This window comes from Sapajus apella, unplaced genomic scaffold (genome assembly GCF_009761245.1).
Source record: "Sapajus apella isolate SASKATOON/1434 unplaced genomic scaffold, GSC_monkey_1.0 scaffold168, whole genome shotgun sequence".
Classification (NCBI taxonomy): Eukaryota; Metazoa; Chordata; class Mammalia; order Primates; family Cebidae; genus Sapajus; species Sapajus apella.
Genome location: NW_022437108.1, coordinates 1,957,708 through 1,983,920, shown reverse-complemented (window position 1 = coordinate 1,983,920; position 26,213 = coordinate 1,957,708). Strand labels below are relative to the sequence as shown.

At 40.4% G+C, this 26,213-nt stretch overlaps 1 protein-coding gene across 9 annotated transcripts in view; it reads left to right on the top strand.

Moving 5' to 3' along the window:
* The first annotated feature begins 279 nt into the window (after positions 1-279).
* Positions 280-26,213, top strand: part of UBE2Q2 (ubiquitin conjugating enzyme E2 Q2) — a 57,977-nt gene continuing 32,043 nt past the window's right edge. For 5 of the 9 annotated variants that reach the window (XR_004265218.1, XM_032267322.1, XM_032267320.1 and 2 more), the window contains exons 1-3: positions 280-823; positions 11,844-11,945; positions 17,369-17,473. Coding sequence is in view for 8 of the 9 variants with exons in the window: in XM_032267322.1 (XP_032123213.1) it covers positions 644-823; positions 11,844-11,945; positions 17,369-17,473 (387 nt within the window). In the remaining variant the exon portion in view is untranslated. Of the gene's footprint in view, positions 824-1,021; positions 1,452-11,843; positions 11,946-17,368; positions 17,474-26,213 lie in introns of those variants that run through there. The other 4 variants (XM_032267327.1, XM_032267323.1, XM_032267328.1 and 1 more) reach the window with 3 other exon arrangements.

Here is a 26,213-nt window from a genome sequence, read left to right as displayed (position 1 = left end):
TTAGCGGGTGCCGCGCCGAGGGCCAAGCGGAGGCGCTGCCCCAGGGGCTGGCTCCAGTCTGCAGCTGCGCCGACGTGGCCGGCGCGATCGGCCGTGCACGTGTCCAGTCCCAAGCCGGGCGCGGGGGCGCGCGGGGTCTCCGGCTCCTCCCCGAATTCTGGGGCCCGGGCGCCAGCTGGCTCCGCGCTTCCAGTCCGCGCGTGCGAGGAACGGAGCAGATGGGTCGGGCAGAAGGGAGCTGGGTCAAGGCGAGGAGGGGGCGGCCGGGAGTGCCCGCGCGCGCCCTGGCCTCGTGCACGCGCCGAAACCGGTGCGCGCAGGGCGCGCCGGGGCGAGGAGGACGGGGGCGGGGTGGGGGCAGCCCTTTCCCAGGCGGTGGCGGGGGCGGCGTCGCTGTTGCCCTTTTAAGCCGCCGGGCCGCCGCCTCCTGCCGCTGGAGTGGGTTACAAAGGGAGCAGCAGCCCAGGCCGCCTCACAGCCACCCGCCGAGGCTTCCGCGCCCCTCGCCATTTTCCAACCGCGCTCGACGAGGCGGAGCCGCCAGAGCGCGGCCCAGGCCGGCCCCGCGGGGCGGTCGCGGCCGTGACGGCGGCTCCGGGCCCGGCTCCCCTTCCGCGCCCCTCCCGCCGGAGATGAAGGGAAGATGTCCGTGTCAGGGCTCAAGGCCGAGCTGAAGTTCCTGGCGTCCATCTTCGACAAGAACCACGAGCGATTCCGCATCGTCAGCTGGAAGCTGGACGAGCTGCACTGCCAGTTCCTGGTGCCGCAGCCGGGCTGCCCGCACTCGCCGCCGCCGCCGCTCACGCTGCACTGCAACATCACGGTGAGGCGCCTGGCCGCGGCCCCGGGGGGCAGGGCCAGGGCGGAGAGGGGGCGCCCCGAGTCCCGGGACAAAGGGGAGCCGGCCCCGAGAGGCCCTGGCTCCCCGGGCGGGGCAGGCCCGCCCCTTTTCGTCGCGACTGGCCCAGCCCCGGCCCGGCTGGGACTGTGCAAGGCTTTGGTGGGAGGGGGCGGAGGGCGCGCTTCTCTCCAGTTTCTCGTGCGGCGTTGGTTTGGGGGCTGCTGGCCCCTCTCGGCCCCCGTCGCCGCTCCGCGGAGTGCCAGTCACGGCGGCCCGAGCCCTCACTGGCCCTTGGCCGCCTTCAACCGGCTTGCTCCCGGGACCGCGGCCGGGCGGGGACGCCCCGGCTGTTGTTTGAGCCCAGGCGGGCGAGGGGAACGGTCCTTAAGTTTTAACGCCTCATTCTTCGGTCAGGTTTTCCTCGTTCCCGCTTGTTTAGCCAATTCTTTTAAAGTTTCCGTTTAAGGAGAAACTGACAATGAAAACGGACTCGTTGACGGAGGAAAAGTTGGAATGCGGCCTCTGGTGCTGTTGGAGCGACCCCTCTGCCCGGGCCTGGCTGCGCGCTGCCGTGTTCTGAAAAGGCGCATAGTACCCGTCGATGCGGCAGGTGGTGTTGAGTGTGTGTTCGTGCGGCCCCTCCCGTGTGTGTAAGCCTCGAAAATGGATGGGTGAAAGGAGATTCGCGCCAGGGCTGCTCCCGGGAAAGATCGCTTGTGTCACAAAGCCGAAAAGACACTTTGAAAAGCTCACTCTTTGGTTTAAGCGGAAAGCTCGTTAGAAGCCCAAGGCTTGGTAAATTAATTGAAGTATTAAGTTTCTCCATATAGGTGTGTCATGAAGCTACTCGTCGTGAAATTGATTTAGGATATTGGTCCAAACTGCAGAATATTCTCTTGGTTTCGGTCACCTCTTCAAATACGGCTAAACCCAAGTCTCTTGTCTTCAACTCCCTTTGGTGGAGTCGGTGGGCACCAAGTGCCTGCAGTTTTGCGGGCGTTTGCAAAAGCCTTGACGTTATAATTGGCCTTAAAATGGTTACCACACTATCTGGGGAGAAGGTGTGTTAATTTCAGAAGACAATGCAATTCAGTGATGTATTGAGGAGAGAAATCCTTTATTGAATGAATACGTCTGAGTGTTCTGGGCACTAGTGTTGCAAAATTGAGCGGAGCAGTCCTCGCTTTCAGAACTCAGACTTCTTGGGGGAAGAGTTTTCAATAAAGTGGCAGCTCCTGTGGTATCATCGTGAAAGGCAAAGGAGGCAGCCGGTTTTGATTTTGGGGAGGTGTGCTTCAGAGAAGGCTTTGAGGAGAGGCTGGGACAGTTGGAGCTGAGCTTCCATCGGTGAATACAATTTTGGAAGGCTGGCGGAAGGGCTTTTGAGACTGAGGAAACTCCACCCAGAAAAGACATGGAGACTTGAGAAAGTGTGGTTTGCTTAGAAGTAGAAATTTATGCTCAGACTTGAGAAGCCCACGATATAAGCCGGCGAAGGGGAAGATTTTCCAAGAGTGGAAAACGAAGTGTAGTAGTCGGCATAAAGCACGTGTTATAAGGAGAGTGGCCTGAATGGCTTGGAGGGTGATGATTCTCATAGAAGTTGGGGCATGGCCAGGAAAAGGTTGGGCTGGTTTGACTGATAGGAGACTGAATTTTGTAGGCTGTGGGGAGCTACTAAGTTACTCAGGTGAATTGGGAGAATGTATCTGCCATCCAGCACTAGAAGTGTTTCTCTGCAGTGGGTGGCGTTAGGAAATGTGGTTATCCCACTGAGGGTGGGGTGGTCTTGTTGTGCCGGCATTTAATGCCAGGGGTACAGAGTTGCCATATGTTTTGTTACGTTCAGGCAGTATGCCATAGCAAACAATTATCCCACCTAAAGTGCCCCTGGTGCTCCATCAAGAACCATATTGGACGCTGCCAAGAGTCTGCTGCAGACAAAGATAACGAGTGATGACCTGGATTAGGCAGGGGCAACAAAAGTGGAGCAAGAAGGGAATGAGACACTTTCAGGACAAGGAGGATTTGGTGAGGACTAGCGTAATGGCGCCGCTAAGTAGAAACTATTAAAATTGAGGTGCTAGTGAAATTTGACAGACTATCAGAAGATAATTATGGCAGCTGCTCAGTACAAATGTCTGCTAACTTTTTATTTTGGAAAAACATCAAACGTACAAAAGTTGAACAGTGTAATGTAGCCACCGTCAGCAATGATAAACTTTTGGGTAATCTTACTTCTTCTGTGCTCCGCTTTGGATTATTTTTAAGCAGATTCCAGACAGATCACTTCATCTGTAAATATTTCTGTTTGTATCCTTTGAAAGTAAAGACTCTCTTATTTTTAATTAATAGTTTTTGAGACGGAGCCTCGCTCTGTTGCCCCAGCTGGAGTGCAGTGGTGCGAATTGGACCCACTGCAACCTCCGCCTCCTGGGTTCAAGCAATTCTGCTGCCTCAGCCTCCCGAGTAGCTGGGATTACAGGTGTCCACCACCACGCCCAGCTAATTTTTGCATTATTATTGGAGACGGGGGTTTCACCATGTTGGCCAGGCTGGTCTTGAACTCCTGACCTCAAGTGATCCACCCACCTCGGCCTCCCAAAGTGCTGGGATTATGGGAGTGAGCCACCGTGCCCGGATGTAAAGACTCTTCTAAACGTGGATGAGTGTTTTGATAAAATCAACATGGCTTGTGCATGTCCGTACCATTTGTTTAGAAGGGAAAGATCAAGGGGAAAATGGGGTTGGATTTCAAATTATTTGGTTTGATTTATGATGTTATTCTCTGAAGTTGTGGCCCTTTAAAAAAAAAAAAAAGGGCTGGGCGCGGTGGTTCATGCCTGTAATCCCAGCACTTTGGGAGGCTGAGGCGGGCGGATCACGAGGTCAGGAGATTGAGACCATCCTGGGTAACATTGTGAAACCCTATCTCTACTAAAAATACAAAAAATTAGCTAGGCATGGTGGCACGTGCCTGTAGTCCCGGCTACTCTGGAGGCTGAGGCAGGAGAATCGCTTGAACCCGGGAGGCAGAGGTTGCAGTAAGCAGAGATTGCACCACTGCACTATAGCCTGGGTGACAGAGCAAGACTTTAAAAAAAAAAAAAAAAAAAAAAAAAAAAGGGCAATGAGTTTGACCTATTCTTTAACTTTCCTCTTTAAACAGTTCAAGTATTTATTGAGTTCTTCTACATGCCAGGCCCTGTCTTTTTTATGCTTATTACCAAGAAGCATCCTTAACGGAGTTTCTCTGATGTTTGAGAAACTAGGTTGCCTTTTACACACATGGATGCTAGTTCCTGAAAAAAGTCATATAGAGATACTCTGCCGGCTTTTCCTTTCGGACTTTTTTATCAGCTACAGGCTTCCCCTTGTAGAATGTGCCCCTGACCCCCACCCCTTAACCCTACCCAATTTGTCTTTATATATGCCTGATCATCCCTCAAGGCTCTTCTGGGTCATATTCAGTTCATGCTGGTATTTCCCCTTCTTTCCTTCTTTAGCCATTACTATTTTTGGTTTGGTTATGTTTTCTTATGCAGTATTCTGTAAGCCTTAAAATAATTTTTTTATGGTGGCAGGGGAGAATATAATTATGCTTTGTGCCTTTTATCTTCCACTCAATAAATGCTTCGGAAATATTTACTGAGTATATGACCCTATTCTAGCTATACTGTATTTGAACAAAAATCTTACAAGTTAACTGCTAAGAATTTGTCAAAAGTTTAGAGATAAGATCAAGAACTTGTCATGGGTAGTACAAAAAAGGTCAATAAGGGCTTGATGAGTCTGTAAATTGACTTAATATGAAAGAGTATAGGAAGTAAAAAAAAAAACAGTAGCTGCTTTACTCTATAAGCCAAGGGAATTGAGCTAATTGTAATTCTTTTTCTGTTTTATAAATTTGTCCTACAAATTTAGGGAAAAGAGCACTCTTTTTCAACCTCAAGGAATCATTTTTATTACTTCTGTTCTGTGAAGCCAAGTTATGAGAGATTGTTACACAAACTTAAGTATAGTTTTTCCATCTTCAGTAAACTAACCTGATTGCCATCTAATTAGTTGTTAACGATCACACCGAAACGCAAAGCAGCTTGTTTCAGTAACCTGTGCAGCCTTATTGGGAGCTAGTATATAGCTTTCTTTTAGTCCCTTTGAAGTATTTAACATAATGGCAACTCCGTTATTCCTTTTATGGAATTCTTGGCATCTGGGAACTCTTGGTAGGGAATCACTGTTTTAGAATGAAAAATCTCCCCCAGGAAGTGAATTAGCTGTAAACAAATGAAACTTCATTTTTCTATATGACTTGTAGAGCGTAAATTATTGCTCTTTCTGCGTGAGTGGCTGGCTGCTTGCTAGGCTGTTATGAGTGGGACTTTTTTTTTTTTGATTGGCTAATTAAATTTCTGTTGCCAAAAAGTGCCTACCCCCAACAGCAAGATACTAAATTTTAAAAATGTTGGAGCTCTGAATCTAGGAGGAAGTGAGAAATTCAGCTTTTATTTAGTAATTAGGACCTTAAGTAAATTGCTTCTTTTACTGTGTTTCTGTATACAATAGATAATATTTTTTGCCCTGCAAGAGAGCATAAAGAGGAAAGCTCCTTGGAAATGATACTGTGTCCCACAGATATTAAAGTGATGGTGTCATTAATACAGAAATTATACTGTCCTACAGATATTAAAGTGATGGTGTCATTAATACAGAAATGATACTGTGTCCTACAGATATTAAAGTGATGGTGTCATTGATACAGAAATGATACTGTCCTACAGATATTAAAGTGATGGTGTCATTTCTGTATACATTATCTGTTGTATACAGAAACACGGTAAAAGACACTGTCTTACTATGTTTCTGTATACAATAGATAGTATTTTTTGCCCTGCAAGAGAGCATATAGAGGAAAGCTCCTTGGAAATGAGTGTCCACAGATATTAAAGTGATGGTGGCTCAATAACACTTCATTTTGAAAATGATTTAACAGCTTTTCATGGGAAACAAGGCAATGCTGTTAACTTCATCTTGCATTTTTCTAGTCTTTACTGTGATTAAAAAGTAGTCCAGTCAAAGTTGTACAGTGGAAATAAACAAACCTGGACTAAAGAGCCTAAGACTTTCTCTTTGGTTTGCCCTCCTGGGACAGATTACCTTTCCAAATTGAATTCGTGGAGAACCATTTGGAAATATCAGAACTGTCATGTTAAGCACCTAAGTGGTACATTCAGTCCAGAAGGATCATTGTTTTCATTTATCTGACCAATTTATAATATAGGGTCAAATTCTTAATGATTATCTATCTTCTCTCATTTTTATACCCTTCCTTGAAAGGAACAGATACCTGAAGAGGAGACTTCGGTTTCCCTTTTGTGAATAGTATATCCCTTAGTATCTTGATTTTGGTGGTGGTGGTGGTGGTGGTGGTTAAACTTAACTTAGACTTGGAAAAGGGTAACATTTGATAAATGTTTCCCTTTTGTGAATAGTATATCTCTTAGTATCTTGATTTTTGTTGTTGTTGGTGGTGGTTAAACTTACTTAGACTTGGAAAAGGGTAGTGTTTGATAAATGTCAGCTAGTTGAGGGGTGGAGAATTGAGTTGAATGAAGATAGTCACTGCCAAATGTAAAGCATGACTGGAGAGCCAGAGTCTTAAAGCAAGGGTTCCCATTCCAGATCCTTTGTAACAGTGTTATGTGTTCTCTTCTAGAAGATCGTTCTGAAAGATAATGCCAACTCGGAACCTAGGAAACCATACAGAGGGTTTCTGCAGCTTAGGTGGTTCAAATCGTCATCAGCACATTTGTTTTCTCTGCTTCTTTGCTTATATAATGATGTTCTCAGTAGCTGAAATTTGCTGCTTGTGTTTGACTACCGAAGCATTTTCTTTTTATCATGGGTATATAAACATTTTTATTTTAACAAGTGTTAGAATTTTTCCTCTGCTTTTGTCGGCTCTACCTTAGCTACTTGGTTGTCTATTTATAAAATGATTAGCAGGGAACCGTGTGTGCACATTTTAAGTATCTTTTGTTGTCAGAGCAGTTAGAATTTTATTAAGGCATTATATGCTAATTCTGTCAATTTACTTCATTCTTCACCCACATTTATTGAACAGCAAAGTATGAAAGTAATGTGTCCCATAACTGGCCTTCAGGAGAATTATAACTGCTGTATCTCTGAACCATTGACAAGAAGTTTGTGCATCAATTTAAAAAAAATCACGAAATCCCTGAAGATGGCTGTGTCCTACATTTGGGAAGATACAAAAACTGACCATTCTGGCAGGCAGTTTTGCTTGCTGGTGCTTCAGATAGAGCCACACAATGGTCTCAGTGGATTTATGGAGAAAAATAGATACAGAAAATTATTTCTAAATAAGACAACAACAACAAAAATCCTTAAGCAGTGACAGGTAAAGAGGTTGGCTTGGTTAGCCTTGAGTCATGTTCTCCTCGATTAAGACAGTTTTATGGTGGGGATGGTAGCAGTGATGAACTTGCTTGAAGTTTGTCCACTTACAGTAATCTTTATGGTAGCTGTCACAGACAACTTCATCCTCACAGGACTTAGAATTACTATAAAACTAATAGAATGGAGGAGAAACAAAGGACCTGAATAATTAGATGCTTAGGTAATTGTTCTGTGTTTTCATAACTGTGGTGAAAGAGCAGTGCTAGAAGCACTTAAACATTGTATGTCTGGAAAACTGCCTGAATTTATATTGGGATTTTGGAGCACCATTAAACTGGCATATTGTAGGTCATATTTATTTTAAAGAGAAATAGTAGGAAAACTTATCTTTTCAAGGTGGATGTAAAGCTTATTTAACCTTATCAAAATTACAAAACTTAAAGCATGTGAATTGAAAATATTAATGCATAGGTTTAAATATTAGGCATCATTTTAGATGTCTTTCCAAGTAGATTGTCTCTTAAATATTAAACTGAACAAACTTTGAACATGATGTAGAGTTTTTGGTGAAGGTTAAGTTTCCTGGGGTGGTGGGTATTTTATAATATGGAAAACAAAACCTTCTTATTTTAATAAATTTTTAAAAATTTAGTCAAAACTAGGAAATGTTACCTATAATTCTTTTTTTTTTTTTTTCCAGAAAGGTGATTTTATTTAGGTAGAGAAAAGAGAAGGAAGGGAGAAGAGAAAGGCTTCCACGAAGAGTGTGGAAGGGGATTCCAGAGGGGAAAATCTCCGAGGGAGCTCCCACTGTGTGGGAGGGGATTCCAGAGAGCTGGAAATCCGTATTACCTATGATTCTACCACTCAGAAGATACCACTATCAGAATTTTGTATCTTTCTGGTCATCTGCTCATCTCTTTTCTCCAATGCTTATATGTGTTCCGTCTTCCTTAAAAAATCAGATTTTTTTGTGACCTGCTTTTTCACTCAACAATATTGTAGATTCATGTTATAACTTACTCTTCCTGTTTAGGCAGGATGAATTCTGACTACCCCAAGTGGCTAGGCTTGTCCCTGTGATTCCAGATCTCCTAGAAAGAGAGCCTTAGGGAAAACTCAGATTTTCTTTGTTTAGCCCACCTGATAGCTAATCTCTGGAAATGGGGTATGCTGGTAGAGTCCTTTGGTCAGATTTTGTGTCAAGAGAGGGAGGTGGAAGGATGGGAGGGAGGTAGCAAAACTGGCCTCAATGGAACTGTATAAATTAATATAAAATGGCAAAGGGATGTTTCTTCCACGGAAGAAATACTAGGGAAGGAAGGAAAGTGGAGGGGAAGGCAGAAGTTCTCAAACTTTTAGTGTCTGGACTCCTTTACACTCTTAAAAATATATTGAGGGCCCAAGGAGCTTTCATTTACCACTAGAAGTTAAATCAGAAACATTTAAAACATTAAGTCTTTAAAAACTCATCACATATTGTTACAAATGCTTTTATGAAACAACATTTTCTAAAGCAAAAATAGAATAGGAGCAGAGTCTTACATTTTTTGCAAATTTCATTGATGTTTGGTCTGTCATTTGCCTCTGCATTTAATTTGTGTGATATTTGCTTGAAGTGTAAACAAAATCCAACCTCATACAGATACCTGGTTAGAAAAATTCTAGCATATTTTAATAGCCATTTTAAATAATTACGGGTTTTCCTTTTTTTTTTTTGAAGTGGGGCCTCACTGTGTTGCCCAGACTGGAGTATAGTGGTGTGATCACATTTCACTGCAACTCCAGCCTCTCAGGACTCAGGTGTGTGCCATCACATCTGGCTAATTTTTTGTATTTTTTATAGAGATACGGTTTTGCCATGTTGCCTAGGCTTCTTTTTTTGATACTCCATGAAAACTTTATCTTTCTTGAACTTTGGATCTTTTACCCTTGAATATTATAACATCATGCATTGGTCATTTAGAAAGTAATGGTTCACCCAGATCTTCTAAATGTTGTTACATTTGATTGTAAGTGTTGATACATTTAGTATCAAAATACATTCATCAATATTGCCATCAGTCTTACCAGAATATTCTTGGAAAGCAGTGGTGGATACAAGTTTTCTAAAATTCTAAATTTTTTTGTTCAAAAGCTTGCATTTTATTGTTAGGAATTTTATTATTTAATTTTATTATGGCCTGTTTTCCTTGAAATGACAGAATCTCATTTTTTGAGAAACTATCTGCCAGAAACCCAAGTTGAAATAACATTGTTTGGAAGTCATCTTTTCAAGTAAAAATAGTATTACAGTAAAGTGGTGAATTCACTTCAGGACTTAGTCACACGAGGGTTTTCGTCTCAGGCAGTCTGTAGGAATGCTCATGTATATTTCCCATTTCATCACTTAATATACTAAAAAGACAAGGATTTATCTTTATTAAAATCAAGGATTAAGATGTAGTAAAATTGTCACTGCTTCATCATAGACATTCTTTTTATTTTTGAGTTAGGGCCTTGTTCTGTCTCCCAGGCTAGAGTGCAATAGCATGATCACAGCTCACTGCAGCTTCAAACTTCTTGGCTCAATCAGTTCTCCTGCCTCAGCCTCCCAAGTAGCTGGGACTACAGGCATGCAACCACTACGCCCAACTAATTTTTGTATTTTTTTTTTTTTTTTGTAGAGATGGAGCTCTACCATGTTGCCCAGCCTAGTCTTGACCTCCTAGGCTCAAGTGGTCCTTCTGCCTTGGCCTCCCAAAGTGCTGGGACTATAGGCACAAGTCACCATTCTCAGTCTTATTTTAGACATTCTTAAATGAAACTGAGCTTTTGTTGCCCTTCCTTTTTAAACCTTTCCTGTATTTTGGTGTTACTGCCTTTATTTGTGCTAAAGAACCAGCATTTTTACCCACCATTATATCTGCACCCTTACAGCATATGTCATCTTGTTAGTATTCTTGTAAAAATAGTTTGGACCTGGGGGCTGAGGGCCCCACTTTGGGAACCATTAAAATAGATACTTAGACCTGCTATATATCATATCTTTGCATCTACAGGATTAAAAAAATAGTTTCATAATTGTTTTTGTAATTTTTTAAATATGGTTTTGAGGGATTTCAGTCCAGAGAACAACATGTATGTTTCTTGGCTTCTGCTGAAGTTTACTAGACAAATATTAAGCTAATAGAATGAGGTCCTAAATCTAATTGCGGTTTCTTTAGCCTAAGGAAAAAGAAACCTAAAAACTAAAACAGTAAAAATGGTCCAGATGGTGTATTCCCAATACGTGTGAAGGATTTGAAGAAGAAAATGCAACACTCAATAAGTGGTGTTCTTTAAGAACCAGGATTAATTCTGAAGAGTTTGTCTTTTAGCCTGTAAAGAGATTTGGGACACAGTAAGAGTTAGAGGAATGAGAATAGTAAGATAACCCATTATTGACTAGGTATGCTATTAATGATGTCCTCCTTCAATACAGCTTTTCTCTTAAAAGAACATTTGGTAAAATGCTATCAAAATATTGTTTCTGTAGCTTCAGCTATAAATTAGATTATAGTCCTCAGAGCAGTGTTTCCTAAAATTGTTTGTGCAAAATTGTTTTCCATGACTTGAACTTAGTTGTTCTGAAACTTATATATAATAATAATGGCTTTTCCCCAATTTACAAAAGAAAACCATACAAAGTAACAGAGCAAATGTCTGTTAGTGGGTGAAAGCACATGATGCTTAGTTTATTAACTTTTTTTTTTTTAAATCACATGTAATTGTGTTTTAAAAAAAATAGTAATGGCATTTCTTGGTAGTACTTGGTTTGTGTGATAGATAAAAATATTAGAATTTTATGGTGTGTGAATTATCTATTGCTCTGTAACAAATTTAGCAGCTTAAAGCAACAGGCATTATCTCACAGTTCTGTGGGTCAGGATTCTGTGCAGTTTACCTTGGGTTCACTGGCTTGGCCTCTCATCAGGCAGTGAAGGTGTTGGTGGCAGCAGCGATCATCCCAAGGCAGGATAGGAGAGAATCTGTCTCCAAGCTCACTCATGGCAGGATTCATCTCAGGCTGTTGGACGGGGTGTCCGTTTCTAATGGCTATTGGTCAAGGGCCTTATACAATACCTTGTGGATAGGGCACCTCATCACATGGCAACTGGCTTCCATCAGAGGGAGCAATGGAAAGAGTAGGAGAAGGATGAGCAAGGCAGACATCATAGTCTCTTTGTAGCCTAATCTCAGAAGTGACGTTATGACTTTTGCTGTATTCTGTTTGTTAGAAGTGAGTCACTATGTCCAGGGGAAGGAATTTTACAAGGGTGTGAATGCCAGGAGGTGAGGGTGATAGGGGCCATTTAGAGGCTGCGTGCCAGTGTTGAAGAAAATTGTTGACTTGTATGAGCTGTAGCAGCAGACAGTGCTATGCAAGGAGAATGGCTGTCTTAGAAGTCCAGCTCCTCACATGGCTTTTCATGTGTTGCCTCCCCGCCCATACATTTTGTTTAAATCCGTGGTCATCTTGCCATTTAGTGGTGTGGTTTAATTGCATATTTAGGTTAGTCTGTATGTAAATGTTTAACATAGGTGTTTCTGTTTTAAACAGGAATCCTATCCATCTTCTTCGCCGATATGGTTTGTGGACTCTGATGATCCAAATCTGACATCAGTTCTGGAACGTCTAGAAGATACTAAGAACAACAATTCGGTAAGAAAATAAGCCAAGCTATTTTCTCTTTTCCTCCTGAACATTATATTTAGAAGTTAAATGTTAAGCAATACTATGATTTAAAAGCACGATTAATGATAATAATTTTGGAGGAATTAAAGACTAGGTTTTTTTTTTTTTGTTTTGTTTTGTTTTTTAATTTCTTCAAATTCTATTTGCTACCTGGTTTCTCTTTCTTATTTTCAACATGTATAACCTTAATTTCGATTCCAAATTAGGGATCTCTTTTTCCCTGAATTCTAACCATTAAACCAAGCAAGCTTTTTTGGTGGAGACCACTAGCCAAGGTGGAAAGTAGAAAAAAGACCATGGTGGAAGTGAAGGGATAGAAGGTCACCAGAACTAGTGTTAGGGAATCGCCTTTTATTTCAAGGGTGTGTGAGTCTGCAGTAAAAGTCAAAGGTATTCAAATACAAAGTTTTATTTTTGTTTTTAGTATTTAAAGAAATACAAGTTTCCATTTTGCAAAAATTTTTAAAACCTTTTTTTCTTGATTATAAAACTCATGTGCAACCATTGTGAAGAAAATGAGTAAACTGTAGAAAGGAAAAAAGAAAGAAAATTAAAATCTCCCATAATTTCTCTACCTAACACAACCACTGTTGACATGATGGCTCTTTTCTACCAGTATATATTTTTTCTTTGCTAGTAAAATACATACACCTTTATACATATGTTTAAATAGTTGAGGTCATATTCTATATAGTTTTATATCATTTTAAAAACGTTTACTGGCCAGGTGCCACGGCTCATGCCTGTAATCCCAGCATTTTTGGAAGCCGAGGCGAGCGGATCACCTGAAGCCAGGAGTTCAAGATCAGCCTAGCCAGCTTGTTGAAGCCCCATCTCTACTGAAAATACAAAAATTAACCAGGCATGGTGGTGCATGCTTGTAATCCCAGCTACTTTGGGAGGCTGAGGTAGAAGAATTGCTTGAACATGGGAGGTGGAGGTTGTGGTGAGTCTAGATCACACCACTGCACTCCAGCCTGGATAACAGAACGAGACTCTGTCTCAAAAACTAAAAGCAAAAATATTACTGTATTTTCCCATGATAACATAAAGTCTTTATAGAAAAATAACCATCATTATTTTCAGCTGACATGATTGTTTACCTAAAAATATTCAGAGGAACCAACTCAAAAAAAAAAAAAAAAGTTTTTAAGATTACCAGTTAAAAGCTCTGTTACATAAAAATCAGTAGCATTCCACAATTTTAGCTATAATCACACAGAAGATATAGGGATAAAGTATTTTTTCAAGTATTTTAACAAAAATTACATACGTAGGAATAAACTTAGATGTGCAGGACTTTTGTCAAGAACACGACAATTTTGCTGAGTGGAATGAAAGATTTGCATTCTATGTTCCTGGATGAGCAGATTAATATAAATATGTCAGTTATCACCATGTCTTTGTATTCATAAATGTAATTTCTGCTGGACGCGGTGGCTCATGCCTGTAGTTCCAGAACTTTGGGAAGCTGAGGTGGGCAGGTCACTTGAGCTCATGAATTCAAGACTAGTCTGGGCAACATGGTGAAACCCTGTCTCAAAATAAAAAAAAAAAAAAAAAAACCTGGGTGTGGTGGCACATACTTGTAATCCCAGCTACTCAGGAGGCTGAGGTTCAAGGATCACTTGAGCGTGGGAGGCAGAGCTTGCAGTAAGTCTAGATTGTGCCTCTGAACTCCAGCCTAGGTGGCAGAGTGAGACCTTGTCTCAAAAAAAACCAAAAGACAAAAAACCGTATATATAAAATAAATTTCAGCACAAAGCCTAGCAGATTTATTTCTGGAACTTGACAAAGTGACTCGAACGTTTGTTTAAAAGAGTAAATAATAAAAAATAATAAAGAATAGACTTGTTCAACCAGGTGTTAAATAAAATGTTGTATACCCTGGCCCAGACATATACAGGCAATGAAAATTTAGAAACAGAGTCATGCAAATGAGAATTTAGTATAAGGTAAAGGTGGTATTTTAACTTAATAAGAAAAGGATAGATTATTCTATAAATAGTCTTAGGAGAACCGACCGTTTGAGGATTTTTGAGTCAACTCTGATTTTTGTCAAAATAAGTTGCAGTTGGTTTAAACACATCTAGTTTTAAAAGTAAGAACAAAGGCCAGGCATGGTGGCTCATACCTGTAATCTCAGCACTTTGGGAGGCTGAGGTGGCCGGATCACTTGAGGTCAGGAGTTTGAGACCAGCCTGGCCAACATGGAGAAACACTGTCTCTGCTAAAAATACAAAAATTAGCCAGGTGTGGTGGTGCGTACCTCTAATCACAGCTGCTTGGGAGGCTGAGGCAGGAGAATTTTTTTCAACCTGGGAGGCAGAGGTTGCAGTGAACTGAGATTGTGCTACTGCACTCCAGCCTGTGCAACAGAGCGAGACTGTCTTCTTAAAAAAAAAAAAAAAAAAAAAGACACTTTAAGAGTTAAGGCTGAGGCTGGTCGCAGTGGTTCACGCCTGTAATCCCAGCACTTTGGGAGACTGAAGTGGGAGAAGTGCTTGAGCCTGGGAGTTTGAGATCAGCCTGGGAAACGTAGCAAGTCTCTCTCTCTCTCTCTCTCTCTCTTTTTCTCTCTCTCTCTTCACACACACACACACACACACACACACACACACACACACACGTATATTTATATATGTACACACACACACAAATAAAAGAGTTAAGATTTGTATGGAGAGCCATGAAGGTAAGAGGTAAAAATTAAAAGCTAGGTGGATGAATGTTCACATATCCAACAAGGGGGTTGATGGGAAAGAATGATAGACATAGCACTGTTATTGCTACCTCCTTTTAGGATGTTGTTTCTGAAGATCTAAAGATAACAGTTTTATAATAGCAGAAATGAGTTATTTTTCAGTGTCTAAAATATTACATAAATATGTTCATAAAGTTAAATGAAGTAGGATATAAAATCGGGCCTAGTTTTTAAAAATTAAGTATATTTACATGGAGGAGAAAACAACTCACCTCCCACTTTTATAGTCTCTGCCAGTTTATCATAGCCTAGTATCTTGAGAGAACAAGCTATATGTATTCACCTTTTTTCACTGAACTCATTATAATCTTGATTCTGCCTTCATTCTTGCACTAAAATGTATCTCCTAGTTGGCAAATCCAGTGGCTCCTCTCTCAGCCCCAAATTGACCCCTCTGCAGGATTTTGATACTGTTGATTGTTCCCTTTTTGAAACATTCCTCCATTCTTAATGTGTACCAATAAAGAGTTGGTTAAATAAAAATTATAGTATACGGTTTTATAATAGAATATTCTGTTGAAGCCAAAAATAAAAAGCAACTAATCTTTCCACAAGAGCATTTGCAAAGTTCTAAGATACATTAAGTGAAAAAGCAAGGCGTAAAATATTGTGTATAATCTGACCCTTTTAGTATACAGTGTAAAAAAATCTTGCTTATACCTCTTTCTTTTCTGGTGGCTACAGGAAACTGTTAATAGTAGGACACAATTTAAAAAAAAAAAAAAAAAGGCTTCTGTGCCAGGTTCTGTGATACTTGAGTTTAAAAGACAAATTAGGCATATCCCTGTCCTCCGTGAACCGATAAGCTGATGGGACTTCCCTTGGATTACTGTCTCATTTTTATCTTATCACCCTTCTTGGGTCTCTGACCTGTTCTTCCTTGGCCTACTTCTTTCTTCTTTTCTCATTCAGTGCTTTGAATAATCCTTTACTCCCATTACTTTAGTCATGACCTCTGTTCTAGGGATTCCTAAATCCGCATTCATTTCCAGAGTTTAAACCCATATATCTGTCTGTATGTCATACCTGTTAGGGAGTCTCACTTGGAGTGCCATGGGTGTTCAAAATGATGACATTTAAATTTGCATTTACCCACCTTCTAGCACTGTATCAGCCCCATCATGCTTTTCCTCAATAATTCTCCTTGTGAGTGTGTGTGGGACAAAATGAATTAATTAAACTAGTCACCCTTGCCTAAACCTGGGAACTGTCTTAGCGTTCTTTTATATACTACTGTTCCCTGAACCCCCAAAGTTTCTAAGACCTGTCCTTCTGAATGTCTTTTACTACTTTTCCTGTGATCTCAGTTTCTTCCTCCCATTGCTCAAATACTTTTTTTGTGTGTGGGGGAAGGGAGTAAAATGGAAATTCCTGGAAAATGGACTACCCTGTCTTTCTTGTTGCTTGGTATGAGTCCACTACCCTGATGCCTCTCTCCCTCAGCACTCCTGTAGCTCCTTCTGTGCCAGAGGTCAGAGTGTCCAGATCTGTGTCCAGATGGCCCTGCCTCATCTTCATTATGTACTTAGTATAAAACAGAGTGCGTCAGGTGCATAACAAATCCACACTGGGAGCTGGCTTCCTTTTAAGCATAAAGATTTTTGTTGGATCCTAATTTACTGTTCAACCTTCCTCATTTCCACTTGTTCTGTTGTCCACTTTGGGAAGGCTTTGCTTTGTTAACCTATTCTTTGCTTTGTTAACCCATTCTAATCCTGTGTCTTCTTTCTTTGTCCTTTGTAATACACTTACTTCTTTCCCTTCATGTCTTTCCTTGGTCAGAGCCACCTAGGAAACTTCCTGACCAAGTGATGTAAGGTGCCTCATTAGCTCCTATTTAGTCACTTTATATGTTGAAAAACATTTGAAACAATGAAAATCATATTTGGGCACATAATTTGTCTTGCTTACTTGCTTAAAGCAAATATACTTACAAAACAAACTGGACTTAAACATGGAAATTTACAGTTATTCTTTGCAGTCTCCTAGTGAATTATTATTTTTTTTAGACAGACACTTAAGAGCCTCCTAAGTATCAAGTGGTTCCACAGGTTTCATTTAATCTTTACCATTGTGGGAAAATTTTCATTTCTTCGTTTTACACATGGGTAGACTCAAACTCAGGGAATTAGGTACTGTATCCAAGGTCATCTAGAGAGTCCCAGGCTCTGTCTGCTAGATCACATTTGCTTCTGTACTTTTAAGTGAATATGACTGGAATATATAATTTCATAATCCATGTTAACAAGACTGCCTGTGTCTGGCTTTTTTCTTTTTTTGGTAGCCTCTTTAACGCCTTAATGTTCTCTTGTCTGGAGCTGTAAGTTTCTCAGAAAACAAGGTGGCAATGAGAAATTGGACAATGTCTGGAACTTCCTTCCTCTCCCATTATTGTTGTCATTCTGCTAGGTATCAGTTGTAGTGATTGTACCCCAAACCACAGTAACTTTCTTATACTAGAGGCTCCTGAAAATATTTTAAAGACTACTTTTAAAATCTGTAAGCTGCAGTTGAGCAGAACAAACTTTTTCATTTCCTACTCGATTGATTACAGTAGTCATAACATTATTCATGTCTTCCAAGGGCCCTTTAACTTAATGCTTATTTACTGAAATGTGTTTTGTAGCTTCGTCAGCAATTGAAGTGGTTGATATGTGAACTCTGCAGATTATATAACCTTCCTAAGCACCTGGATGTTGAGATGCTAGATCAACCACTACCCACGGGTCAGGTAAAGTAAAAATTCTCTAGTGTTCAAGAGCTAAAATAAATTGTCTCAAGCAAAAGTAAAACTAGGATGGTTTTTCTTTTTACTCAACTTATTTAGAAGTTAGCTTTTTTGGTTCCTATTGAATTGTTTTGTTTGTTCTGTTTTTGGTACTAAAAGTAACCTTTTCATTCTTTGGAGCTGCTGGTATTTAATGTATAGGCAAACAATTGCCCTTCTCCCTGCCACCACCTTTTCCTTGTTAATATTCCTGGTTTCCATAAATGCTCTTGCTTCTTTCATTGTCTTTGCTTGTTCAGTTATCTTCACCTGGAAATGCCATCTCCCTACGTCTGTCAGTGCTTTTTAAGGACTAACCCAAATGTTACCTCCTGCAAGCAACAGAAATTTCCGCTAGCTCACTACCACCACTAACTTCATTCTGGATTTACTTATTTAGGCATCAGTTATTTATTTTTTTAACTATAATACATGAGAATTTAGCTCTTATACCACCCACTTAACCACCCACCTCCCTTTCCTCAAATATTATCTTTAGTCATGTAAGTAATTACTAATTATAATTAGGACTTTGTAGAGTAAAGCCAAGTTTTCTAGAATATTTAGGATAGGATATTTCTCTTCTTGGGTCTGCTTTTTGTTTTGCAGTGTCTTTTTCACAATAGTAATTTTTAATTTAAAAAATTGTGTTCTAGCCCTTTGTGTGAGATCTCCTTCTCTTCCAAAGCCTTTGGCTCCTCTGTGCCTGTCTTGGCAGGTTGTTGTTTGGGTGGACTGTGCAGAAATCATCTTGAGGTTTTTTAAATCTGCTCTCTTAGAGTAGATCCATTCTTTCCTAGATCCCATATTGTCTTTCTTGGCTTATCCTTTCTCATTTTTTTGCCTGACCACGTCCTCAAGTAAAACCTACGAAAGCATGGAGCAGAACATTTTTTGGGCTTTAGCTTCTGAAAACATACTGTCTAGTGTTTGGGTTTTGGAGCCAGTCTGATTTGAATCTTGGTTCTGCTGCTTACTAGCTCTGTGCCCTTGGGCTGATTCCCTAATTGCTCTATGCATGAATTTTCCATTTGCAAAATGGGGGAACCAGTAATAGTAGTAATACCTATGTTTTTAGGGAACTGTGAGGTTTAAATGAGTTGGTACATGTAAACCATTTAGAACAGTGCCTGGTACATAACACATTCCCATCAATGTTCACTTCTGTCATATTCTACCCACACACTAGATTGATAGTTTGGTTGATTGTGTATTTCTAGGTTGAGGATAATTTTACCTTAGAATTTCAAAGTCTGTGCTGTTGTCTTCTAACCAGTCGTGGTGAATTCTTATGCCATCCTGAGTTTCACTCATTTATGCATGACTTTCTCTCTGGAAGCTTTTTAGGAGTTTGTCTTTTCCTTGGTGAGCTGAAATAGCACAACAGTATACTTAGTGTGGGTTTTTAATTCATCGAGCTGGGTACGCTGAATAGATAGGCCTAGGGATAGGTTCTTTTAAAGTTGGAATCTTGAATCTTGTCATATTCTTCTTGGTAACTTTTTCCTTTCCCTTTCATTTGTTCATTTTGAAGTGTCTGTTAATTGGATTTTAGACCACTTGTCTTGAGTCTTGTATCCCATATTATTTCTAAATTATTATTCTTTAATTTTAAAATCTGGAATATTTTTCTTATCTTTCAACTTTTGGAAATTTTATTTGGACAGTCATAACTTTAAGTTTTATTTATTGTTGCTTAAACAGTTATCCCAAAACTTAATGGCATAAAACAACGCCCTTGTCTATTTCTCACTATGTGGGTCAACTGGGACTAGCTGGACAGTTTTTCTGCTGGTCTCATCTGGTAACTCTCACTGAGCAGTTAGACAGTGGCAGGGACTGGCCGTCTGGATGCTCAGCTCCAGTGCAGTGTCTGATATGGCTTCTTCATCCACAGGGCTGCTGCCTTGCTATTTCTTCATGTGGCCTTTCTTTCTGCATAGCACCTCCATCCTCTTGGACCTCTTCATGTGGCTTCTCCTTATCTAGGAGGATACTCAGTTCTTATTTTTGACTTCCAGAATCACAGAAGTGGTAGCTGCCCGGTGTTTTTAAGACTTAGACCTGGAACAGGCCAGTGTCATTTCTGCCACATTTTGTAGGTTAAAGTGAGTCTTGGGGCCAACCCAGATTCACTGTGTGATGGGCCTTTCCAAGGACATGAGGACAGGAGGTGTGGCTCATTGGGGACCAACTCCCAAGATGAACTCTGAGGTCTAAGAACCTTTTCTTTGATTATTTTTTATACATATTCTATTTTTGTTCTATGGATGTAATATATTCATAAGTGTCTTTAAGGAGCTATTTTGATACTTTTTGGCTCTCTCCCTAACATCTCTTTTTTCTTTAATAAATTTAGTAGTCTATTTATATTTATGCATTTATTTTAAAGCCTTTCCTCAAGTATCTGTTCTATGTTGCTCATCATTTGTAGTCTTTTTTTTTTTGAGATGGAGTCTTGCTCTGTCACCCAGGCTGGAGTACAGTGTGATATTGGCTTACTGCAACTTCTCCCTCCTGGGTTCAAGCAGTTCTCTGCCTCAGCCTCCTGTGTAGCTGGGATTACAGGCACCCACCACCATGCCCAGCTAATTTTTTTGTATTTTTGGTAGAGACGGGGTTCCATCTTGGCCAGGCTGGTCTTGAATGCTTGAGCTTGTGATCCACCCTTCTTGGCCTCCCAAGTGCTGGTATTACAGGCATGAACCACCATGCCAGGCCATTTGTAGTCTTTTAATTCCCTTTTTTGTTCATATTTGAGAGAAGTACTAAAAGACTGATTGGGAGGCTGGGTGTGGTGGCTCACATTTATGATCTCAGTGCTTTGGGAGGCGGGGGGTGGGAGGATCTTTTGAGCCCAGGAGTTTAAGACCAGCCTTTAAGTTAAGCCTTTGAGTTAAGACCCCATCTTTACAAAAAATAAAAAAATTAGCTGGGTATGGTGGCACCTGCCTGTAGTCCCAGCTACTCAAGAGGCTGAGGCGGGAGGATCACTTGAGCCAGGAGGTAAGCTGTGATCATGCCAGCGTACTGCAGCCTGGGTGACAGAGTGGAAGACTGTCTCAGAAAAAAAAAAAAAAAAAAAAACTGATTGGGAGTTCTCTGTGGCCAAGACTTGTCAACTGATAGCTTTTAGGGGGAATTTAGGCTGATTCCCAATTCCCCACCCCTCTATCTTATCTCCTATCTCCTGGTGCAGTCATAAATGTCTGGAACTACTCCATTCCTCTGGAGATGAAACCTGTGTTCTCTTGCCTGAGGTAGATACGTGTTTGCTTGGGTTGTGCTTAAGGAGATGGGGGAGAGCAGTGTGTTTCAGGGCCTGGAAAATGTTCGGTATATAGGCTTTCGGTTAATCTCTGTTTTCAGTCTTGCCTATCAGTCCCATTCTCGGGGGTACCTGCTGTCTGAGTCTAGAGCCTCTCCGGGGTGCTGTGAGACAAATTTGCTTCCTTGTTATTGGTATCCCCCAACCTCCACCTTTGTTTGCTTTGCTTCATTAATTAACCATTTTCCATTTACCGTCACTGTCTAGTGGAGGTGAGGTCTCCTCTGTCGGTAACCCCATTCCTGTTTTGTAATTGTGTGTTTATTCTTCACCGTAATTCTAGAGGAGCCTCAGGAAAAAGACCAGATGGGAGAAATACGTGTTTAGTGTTCAGTTTTCCTTCTGTAAGACATCTGCAACTTGTGTTTTTTACTGAATATATCATGGATTTAATGCATACAGAGGTACCTTGTTTTTCATGATTGTGCCTACAATTCTATGTATGGCTATAACTTGTGAATTACATGATGAAATTTTCCTAATTTTCAATCATCCTTGCATTCCTATAATAACCACTGTTAGAATGGATACGGTGATATTTTGTTTGTGGATTTTTACTTCTGTATTAAGGTTATACTTTTGTTTGTTTCCTTTGGGCTTCTATTTCTTTTCAGTATCTGGTATGCAGAGTTGACTTGGGAAGCTTTACGTCTTTTTTTTTTTTTTTCCCTAAGATCTGGGATGTAGATTTAGTTTACACAGTAGTTTTCAACTGGAGGAGATTTTTACCTCCCGGGGACATTTGGAAATATCTGGAGCCATTTTTGGTTTTCATAACCGGTCATGGTGGGGGTGCTGTTGGCATTTCTTGGGTAGAGAGGTTGTTACGAAACATCCTACAATACACAGAAGTACCTTCCACAAAGAATTGTCTGGCCCAATATATCAATATTGCTGAAGTTGAGAAACTGTGGTTTAAATAAAAATCCAATCTAGAGGATGAGTGTTTGTCTTTTTCCTTCTTCTGTGTGTTGATCTCCGTATTTTCTACTTCTCCAGTTTTAGTAATGTAGATTCTAAAAAAAAAATTGCATCATGTATACTTCTAAGCTGTTGTAAAGATGTGTAAAGTTTTCACTTTTTGCATCATATTCACATGTGGCTATATGCCTTTTTAATTCAAAAGTTTTCTTTTGATTGCTTATCAGAGTCTTTTGAAATAATCCTTTAATTTTATTTTTTAAATCTAGTGTTTTTCATTTTTTGCTTGTCTTATTTCCCCTTTTTGTTTATTTTGCCTTTTCTAGTTTAGTGGATTAATGTAATTTAAATTGCATTTATAAACAAACATGAAAGGGTATACATTTTCTTTGGGTGCTGTTTGACTTTATTGCACAAGTTTTAAAATCTATTTTCTAAGTCATTTTATTCCATCATTTGTTCACATTGCCATACTATTAAACATTTTATTGGGAGATACAACATGTATTGAAAATATGTAAAACTTAAGCTTAGTGTAGCACATAGAGTGAATATTTGAGAACCAACAGCTAGCCACCACCTAGGTGAAGAGAAGGCACGTGGCTAGCACTACAGAAACTGTCTGCAGGCTGCTTCCCGTTCATTGTCTCCGTATGCTCATCTTTCCTTATGTTTCCCTAGTGTTATCATTCATGTATGCATCCTTGAAAAATACAGTGTAGTGCTGCCTATTGTTCGAACTTTTGAAAATCATACTATATGTATTTTTTCATGCGTTGGTTGTGCTCAACATTTCGTGTGAAATTTGTTCATATTGTGTGTAGCTATATTCTTTTGCATTGCTGTATTTATTCCATTGTTTGAACACATCATACCATTTATCCCCTAGACTATATACAGACATGCGGGTTGTTTCCAGCATTATTTGGAATAGCGAATGCTGCTGTGATCATTCTTGTCTGTATTTCATGGTACCCCGTGCCAGAATTTCTCTGGGGCACATACTTAGGAATTAGATGACTGGGGCATGAGGATCAATTGCTTCTTTTACCCCAGAGTTATCTAGGGAAAAAAAAACACTTTTTAAAAAACATTTTCAGGTGACTTTTGAGTTATTTTTAGTGCATCAATATGGTAAGATAATGTGGCTGGTCACCTGTCAGCTGCATTATCAGCAGTTGTTTAGACTACATTGTTGGTGTTACTGTTGTCTTTGCTTATTACTGCTGCATCTGTTACATCTCCTGCTCCCTGCCCGTCAAATATATCCATGAATAATATCCTGGTTTTTTTTTTTTTTCCCCCTGGAAAGGGTCTGTGGGAATGTGTATGGAGAGTGTTCCTTGAATACTTGCTGTCTGTTATCATTTGTTCGACAGATATCTGAGTCTGTATAAAGTATTCCACCACATTGGTATGGAGAATCTGGAGGTGAACATACACAGATGTTCTTCCTGTCTTGATGGAGCTATATGGAATTCTAAGTTCATAATTGAGTCTCTTTCCAGTTCTTTACACTTCTATCTTCTGATATTTGTTACAAATGAAAAGTCTGATGCCTAGCTGCTTCTTACTTCTTTCTGTGTATTTTATTTTTTCTTTCTGGTAGTTGGTATGATTTTCTCTGTAACTGTAAAGTGTGGGGGTTTTACTTTTCAGTATTCCTTTAAAAAAAAAAAAAAAAGAGGGTCTTACTCCCTTGCCCAGGCTAGAGTGCCGTAGTGTGATTATGGCCTGCTACAGCCTCTACCTCCTGGGCATAAGCAGTCCTTCTACCTTAGCCTCCTCAGTAGCTGGGACTACAGGTGTGTAATGCCACCATGCGTGACTAATTTTTAAAAACTTTTTGTAGATACGGGTTTTTACCATGTTGCCCAAGCTGGCCTCAAACTCCTGGGCTCAAGTGCTCCTCCTGCCTTGGCCTCGCAAGGTGTTGGTATTACAGGCATGAGCCACTGTGTACGGCCTTCAGTATTCTGGGGGCATTTGCAGCCACTTAATATTCTAAAGTCTTTCTTTAGCTCAGCAGCACTTGTCTCTTTTCTTTCTTTTTATTCTCCTTCACCCTCTGGATAAATGTTAGATCTCTTTATCTTCCATGTCTCTTAACTGTTCTTTTACTTAATCTCTTCTGTTTTTTTCCCCTATCTCCTTTTTTCCATCTGCTCTAAAAGAATGTCACAATTTGGTTTTCCTAATTATAAATGCTTTGTCCATTGTACTCTGGCCCTTCTACAAGTGGTTTTTGGGGGTGGAGGGGATCTTATTTTTACTTTCTAGAATTGTGCTTGCATAGTAACCTTTTTTATTTTGTGGATGCAGTATCTTCTCAATTACTGCCAAAAATTTCAATTAGGTTTTTAAATTCTATTTATTTCCTTCTTTAGTAGTGCTTCAGGTCATTTGTGCTTATTTGACTCGGCACCTTCCTTTCAGATTGCTTATCTCTTCATTTGTTTATAGATGAGGTATACCATTGATCAGTATCAGTTGTTGATCTCAGTGTCTTCAGAATTATTACTATTTTCTGCTGTGGCTGCCCTCTCCTGGTGTGCACACCTGTGCTCTTCCTGTGGCATGAGGATGAGGAGGTCCTGGCCAATGAGCTTTCCAGCTTCTGAGCTAAAAGGAAGAGGCAGAGTCTGTTATAACATTTTGTTGCTGCATTGAGTTATATTAAAAACATCCTGACCGGGCGAGGTGGCTCACATCTGTAATCCCAGCACTTTGGGAGGCTGAGGCGGGTGGATCACAAGGTCAGGAGATACCGCCTGTAGTCCAGTTACTCTGGAGGCTGTGGCAAGGGAATCACTTGAACCCAGGAGATGGAGATTGCAGTGAGCCGAGATCATGCCTCTGTACTTCAGCCTGTCAACAGAATGAGACTCAGTTTAAAAAAAAAAATCTGTCTTTTTTTTTTTTTTTACGGAGTTTCGCTCTTGTTACCCAGGCTGGAGTGCAATGGCGCCATCTCGGCTCACCGCAACCTCCGCCTCCTGGGTTCAGGCAATTCTCCTGCCTCAGCCTCCTGAGTAGCTGGGATTACAGGCACGTGCCACCATGCCCAGCTAATTTTTTGTATTTTTAGTAGAGACGGGGTTTCACCATGTTGACCAGGATGGTCTCGATCTCTTGACCTTGTGATCCACCCGCCTCGGCCTCCCAAAGTGCTGGGATTACAGGCTTGAGCCACCGCGCCCGGCCAAAAAAATCTGTCTTTTCTCTCTGGTTTTGACACTCATAGTAAAAAGCAATCAAGATAGGCTTCCTATATAGGAGAGTGATTGTTACCAACTGTAGTTAGGACAAGTACAGTAAAGAATGTTTGATTCTTTAAAAAGTGGTCCCTCCATTATTTGGATTGGGATTGTGGCTTTCTCAAGCCCAGCAGTCTGATGACATCTGCTTTGTGTCTTCCAGTGTGTCCCTGTAGTGTTGGTTCACCAAGGGTATTCATTCTCCTTGTATTTGTTGTTTTTCTGCTGCTGCAGTGGACTTACCCTTTTTTTTTTTTTTTTTTTTTTTAAATAAAATTCTGTCATTTCCGTGGGGTTTTGGGAAGAGGACCAGGCCAGATCTTGAAATGAAATTCATCTTAGGATTTCCTAGGCTTAACTCACTTTTTGTTTTGATTAAATTACTTATCCTTTTTGAGGGGGTGGGGGCTCAGTTTTCTCATGTGTAAAATGAAGGGTAGTAACTGGTCTGATGGTTACAGACCTGGATGCGTGTTACAGTCACCTCAGAGATCTTTTTAAAAACGGATTCTCTGGGTAGGCTTTGAAATTAACATTTCAAAAATGCTCTTTCAACCATTGTTGCTACCAAACTCTTTGGGACTTTTAGGTTAGGTATATATTCTTTAGATACCCAGAACAGTTGGATTTGGAATATAACAATTTAGGGAAATGAAGAAGGGCTGCATTACATTTTGGAAGCTGCCGCTTGCTTCCTTTTTCCATTTGGTTTTTAGAAGACAAAAGAATGTCTAAAGCGATGCAGATTTAAAGGAAATACAAGTTAATTCTGCATGGGTATGTTTATGTGGCATTCTCCAGCTCACTAATCCAGAAGAGTTCTAATACCCTCTGTGATCGTAGGTTTGTTTTTCTTAAGAATTATTCCATCAGAGTATCTAATAACAGATGCTTAGATAGAGTTGAGACCTTTGTTGGTCTTACTTGATCTCTGGATCCTAGTTTCTTGATCTTTTACATATTCTGGATTCTAACCTGAACTGGTCTTCGTGTTTAAAGATGCATTTTTATATTGTGTCCTGGCCAGGAAGCTTATCTTTTGAACTTTGCCAGAAATGGATATGAAGACCTTTCCTAAAACCCCATCAAATTCATTTCTGAACTTCATAAATAGTAAATTATGTAAATTGGAAAGTTGTGTATTGTAGAGAAGTATTTAGTAGTAAATAACGTTTTTAAAAATAAATTCACTTCTTAG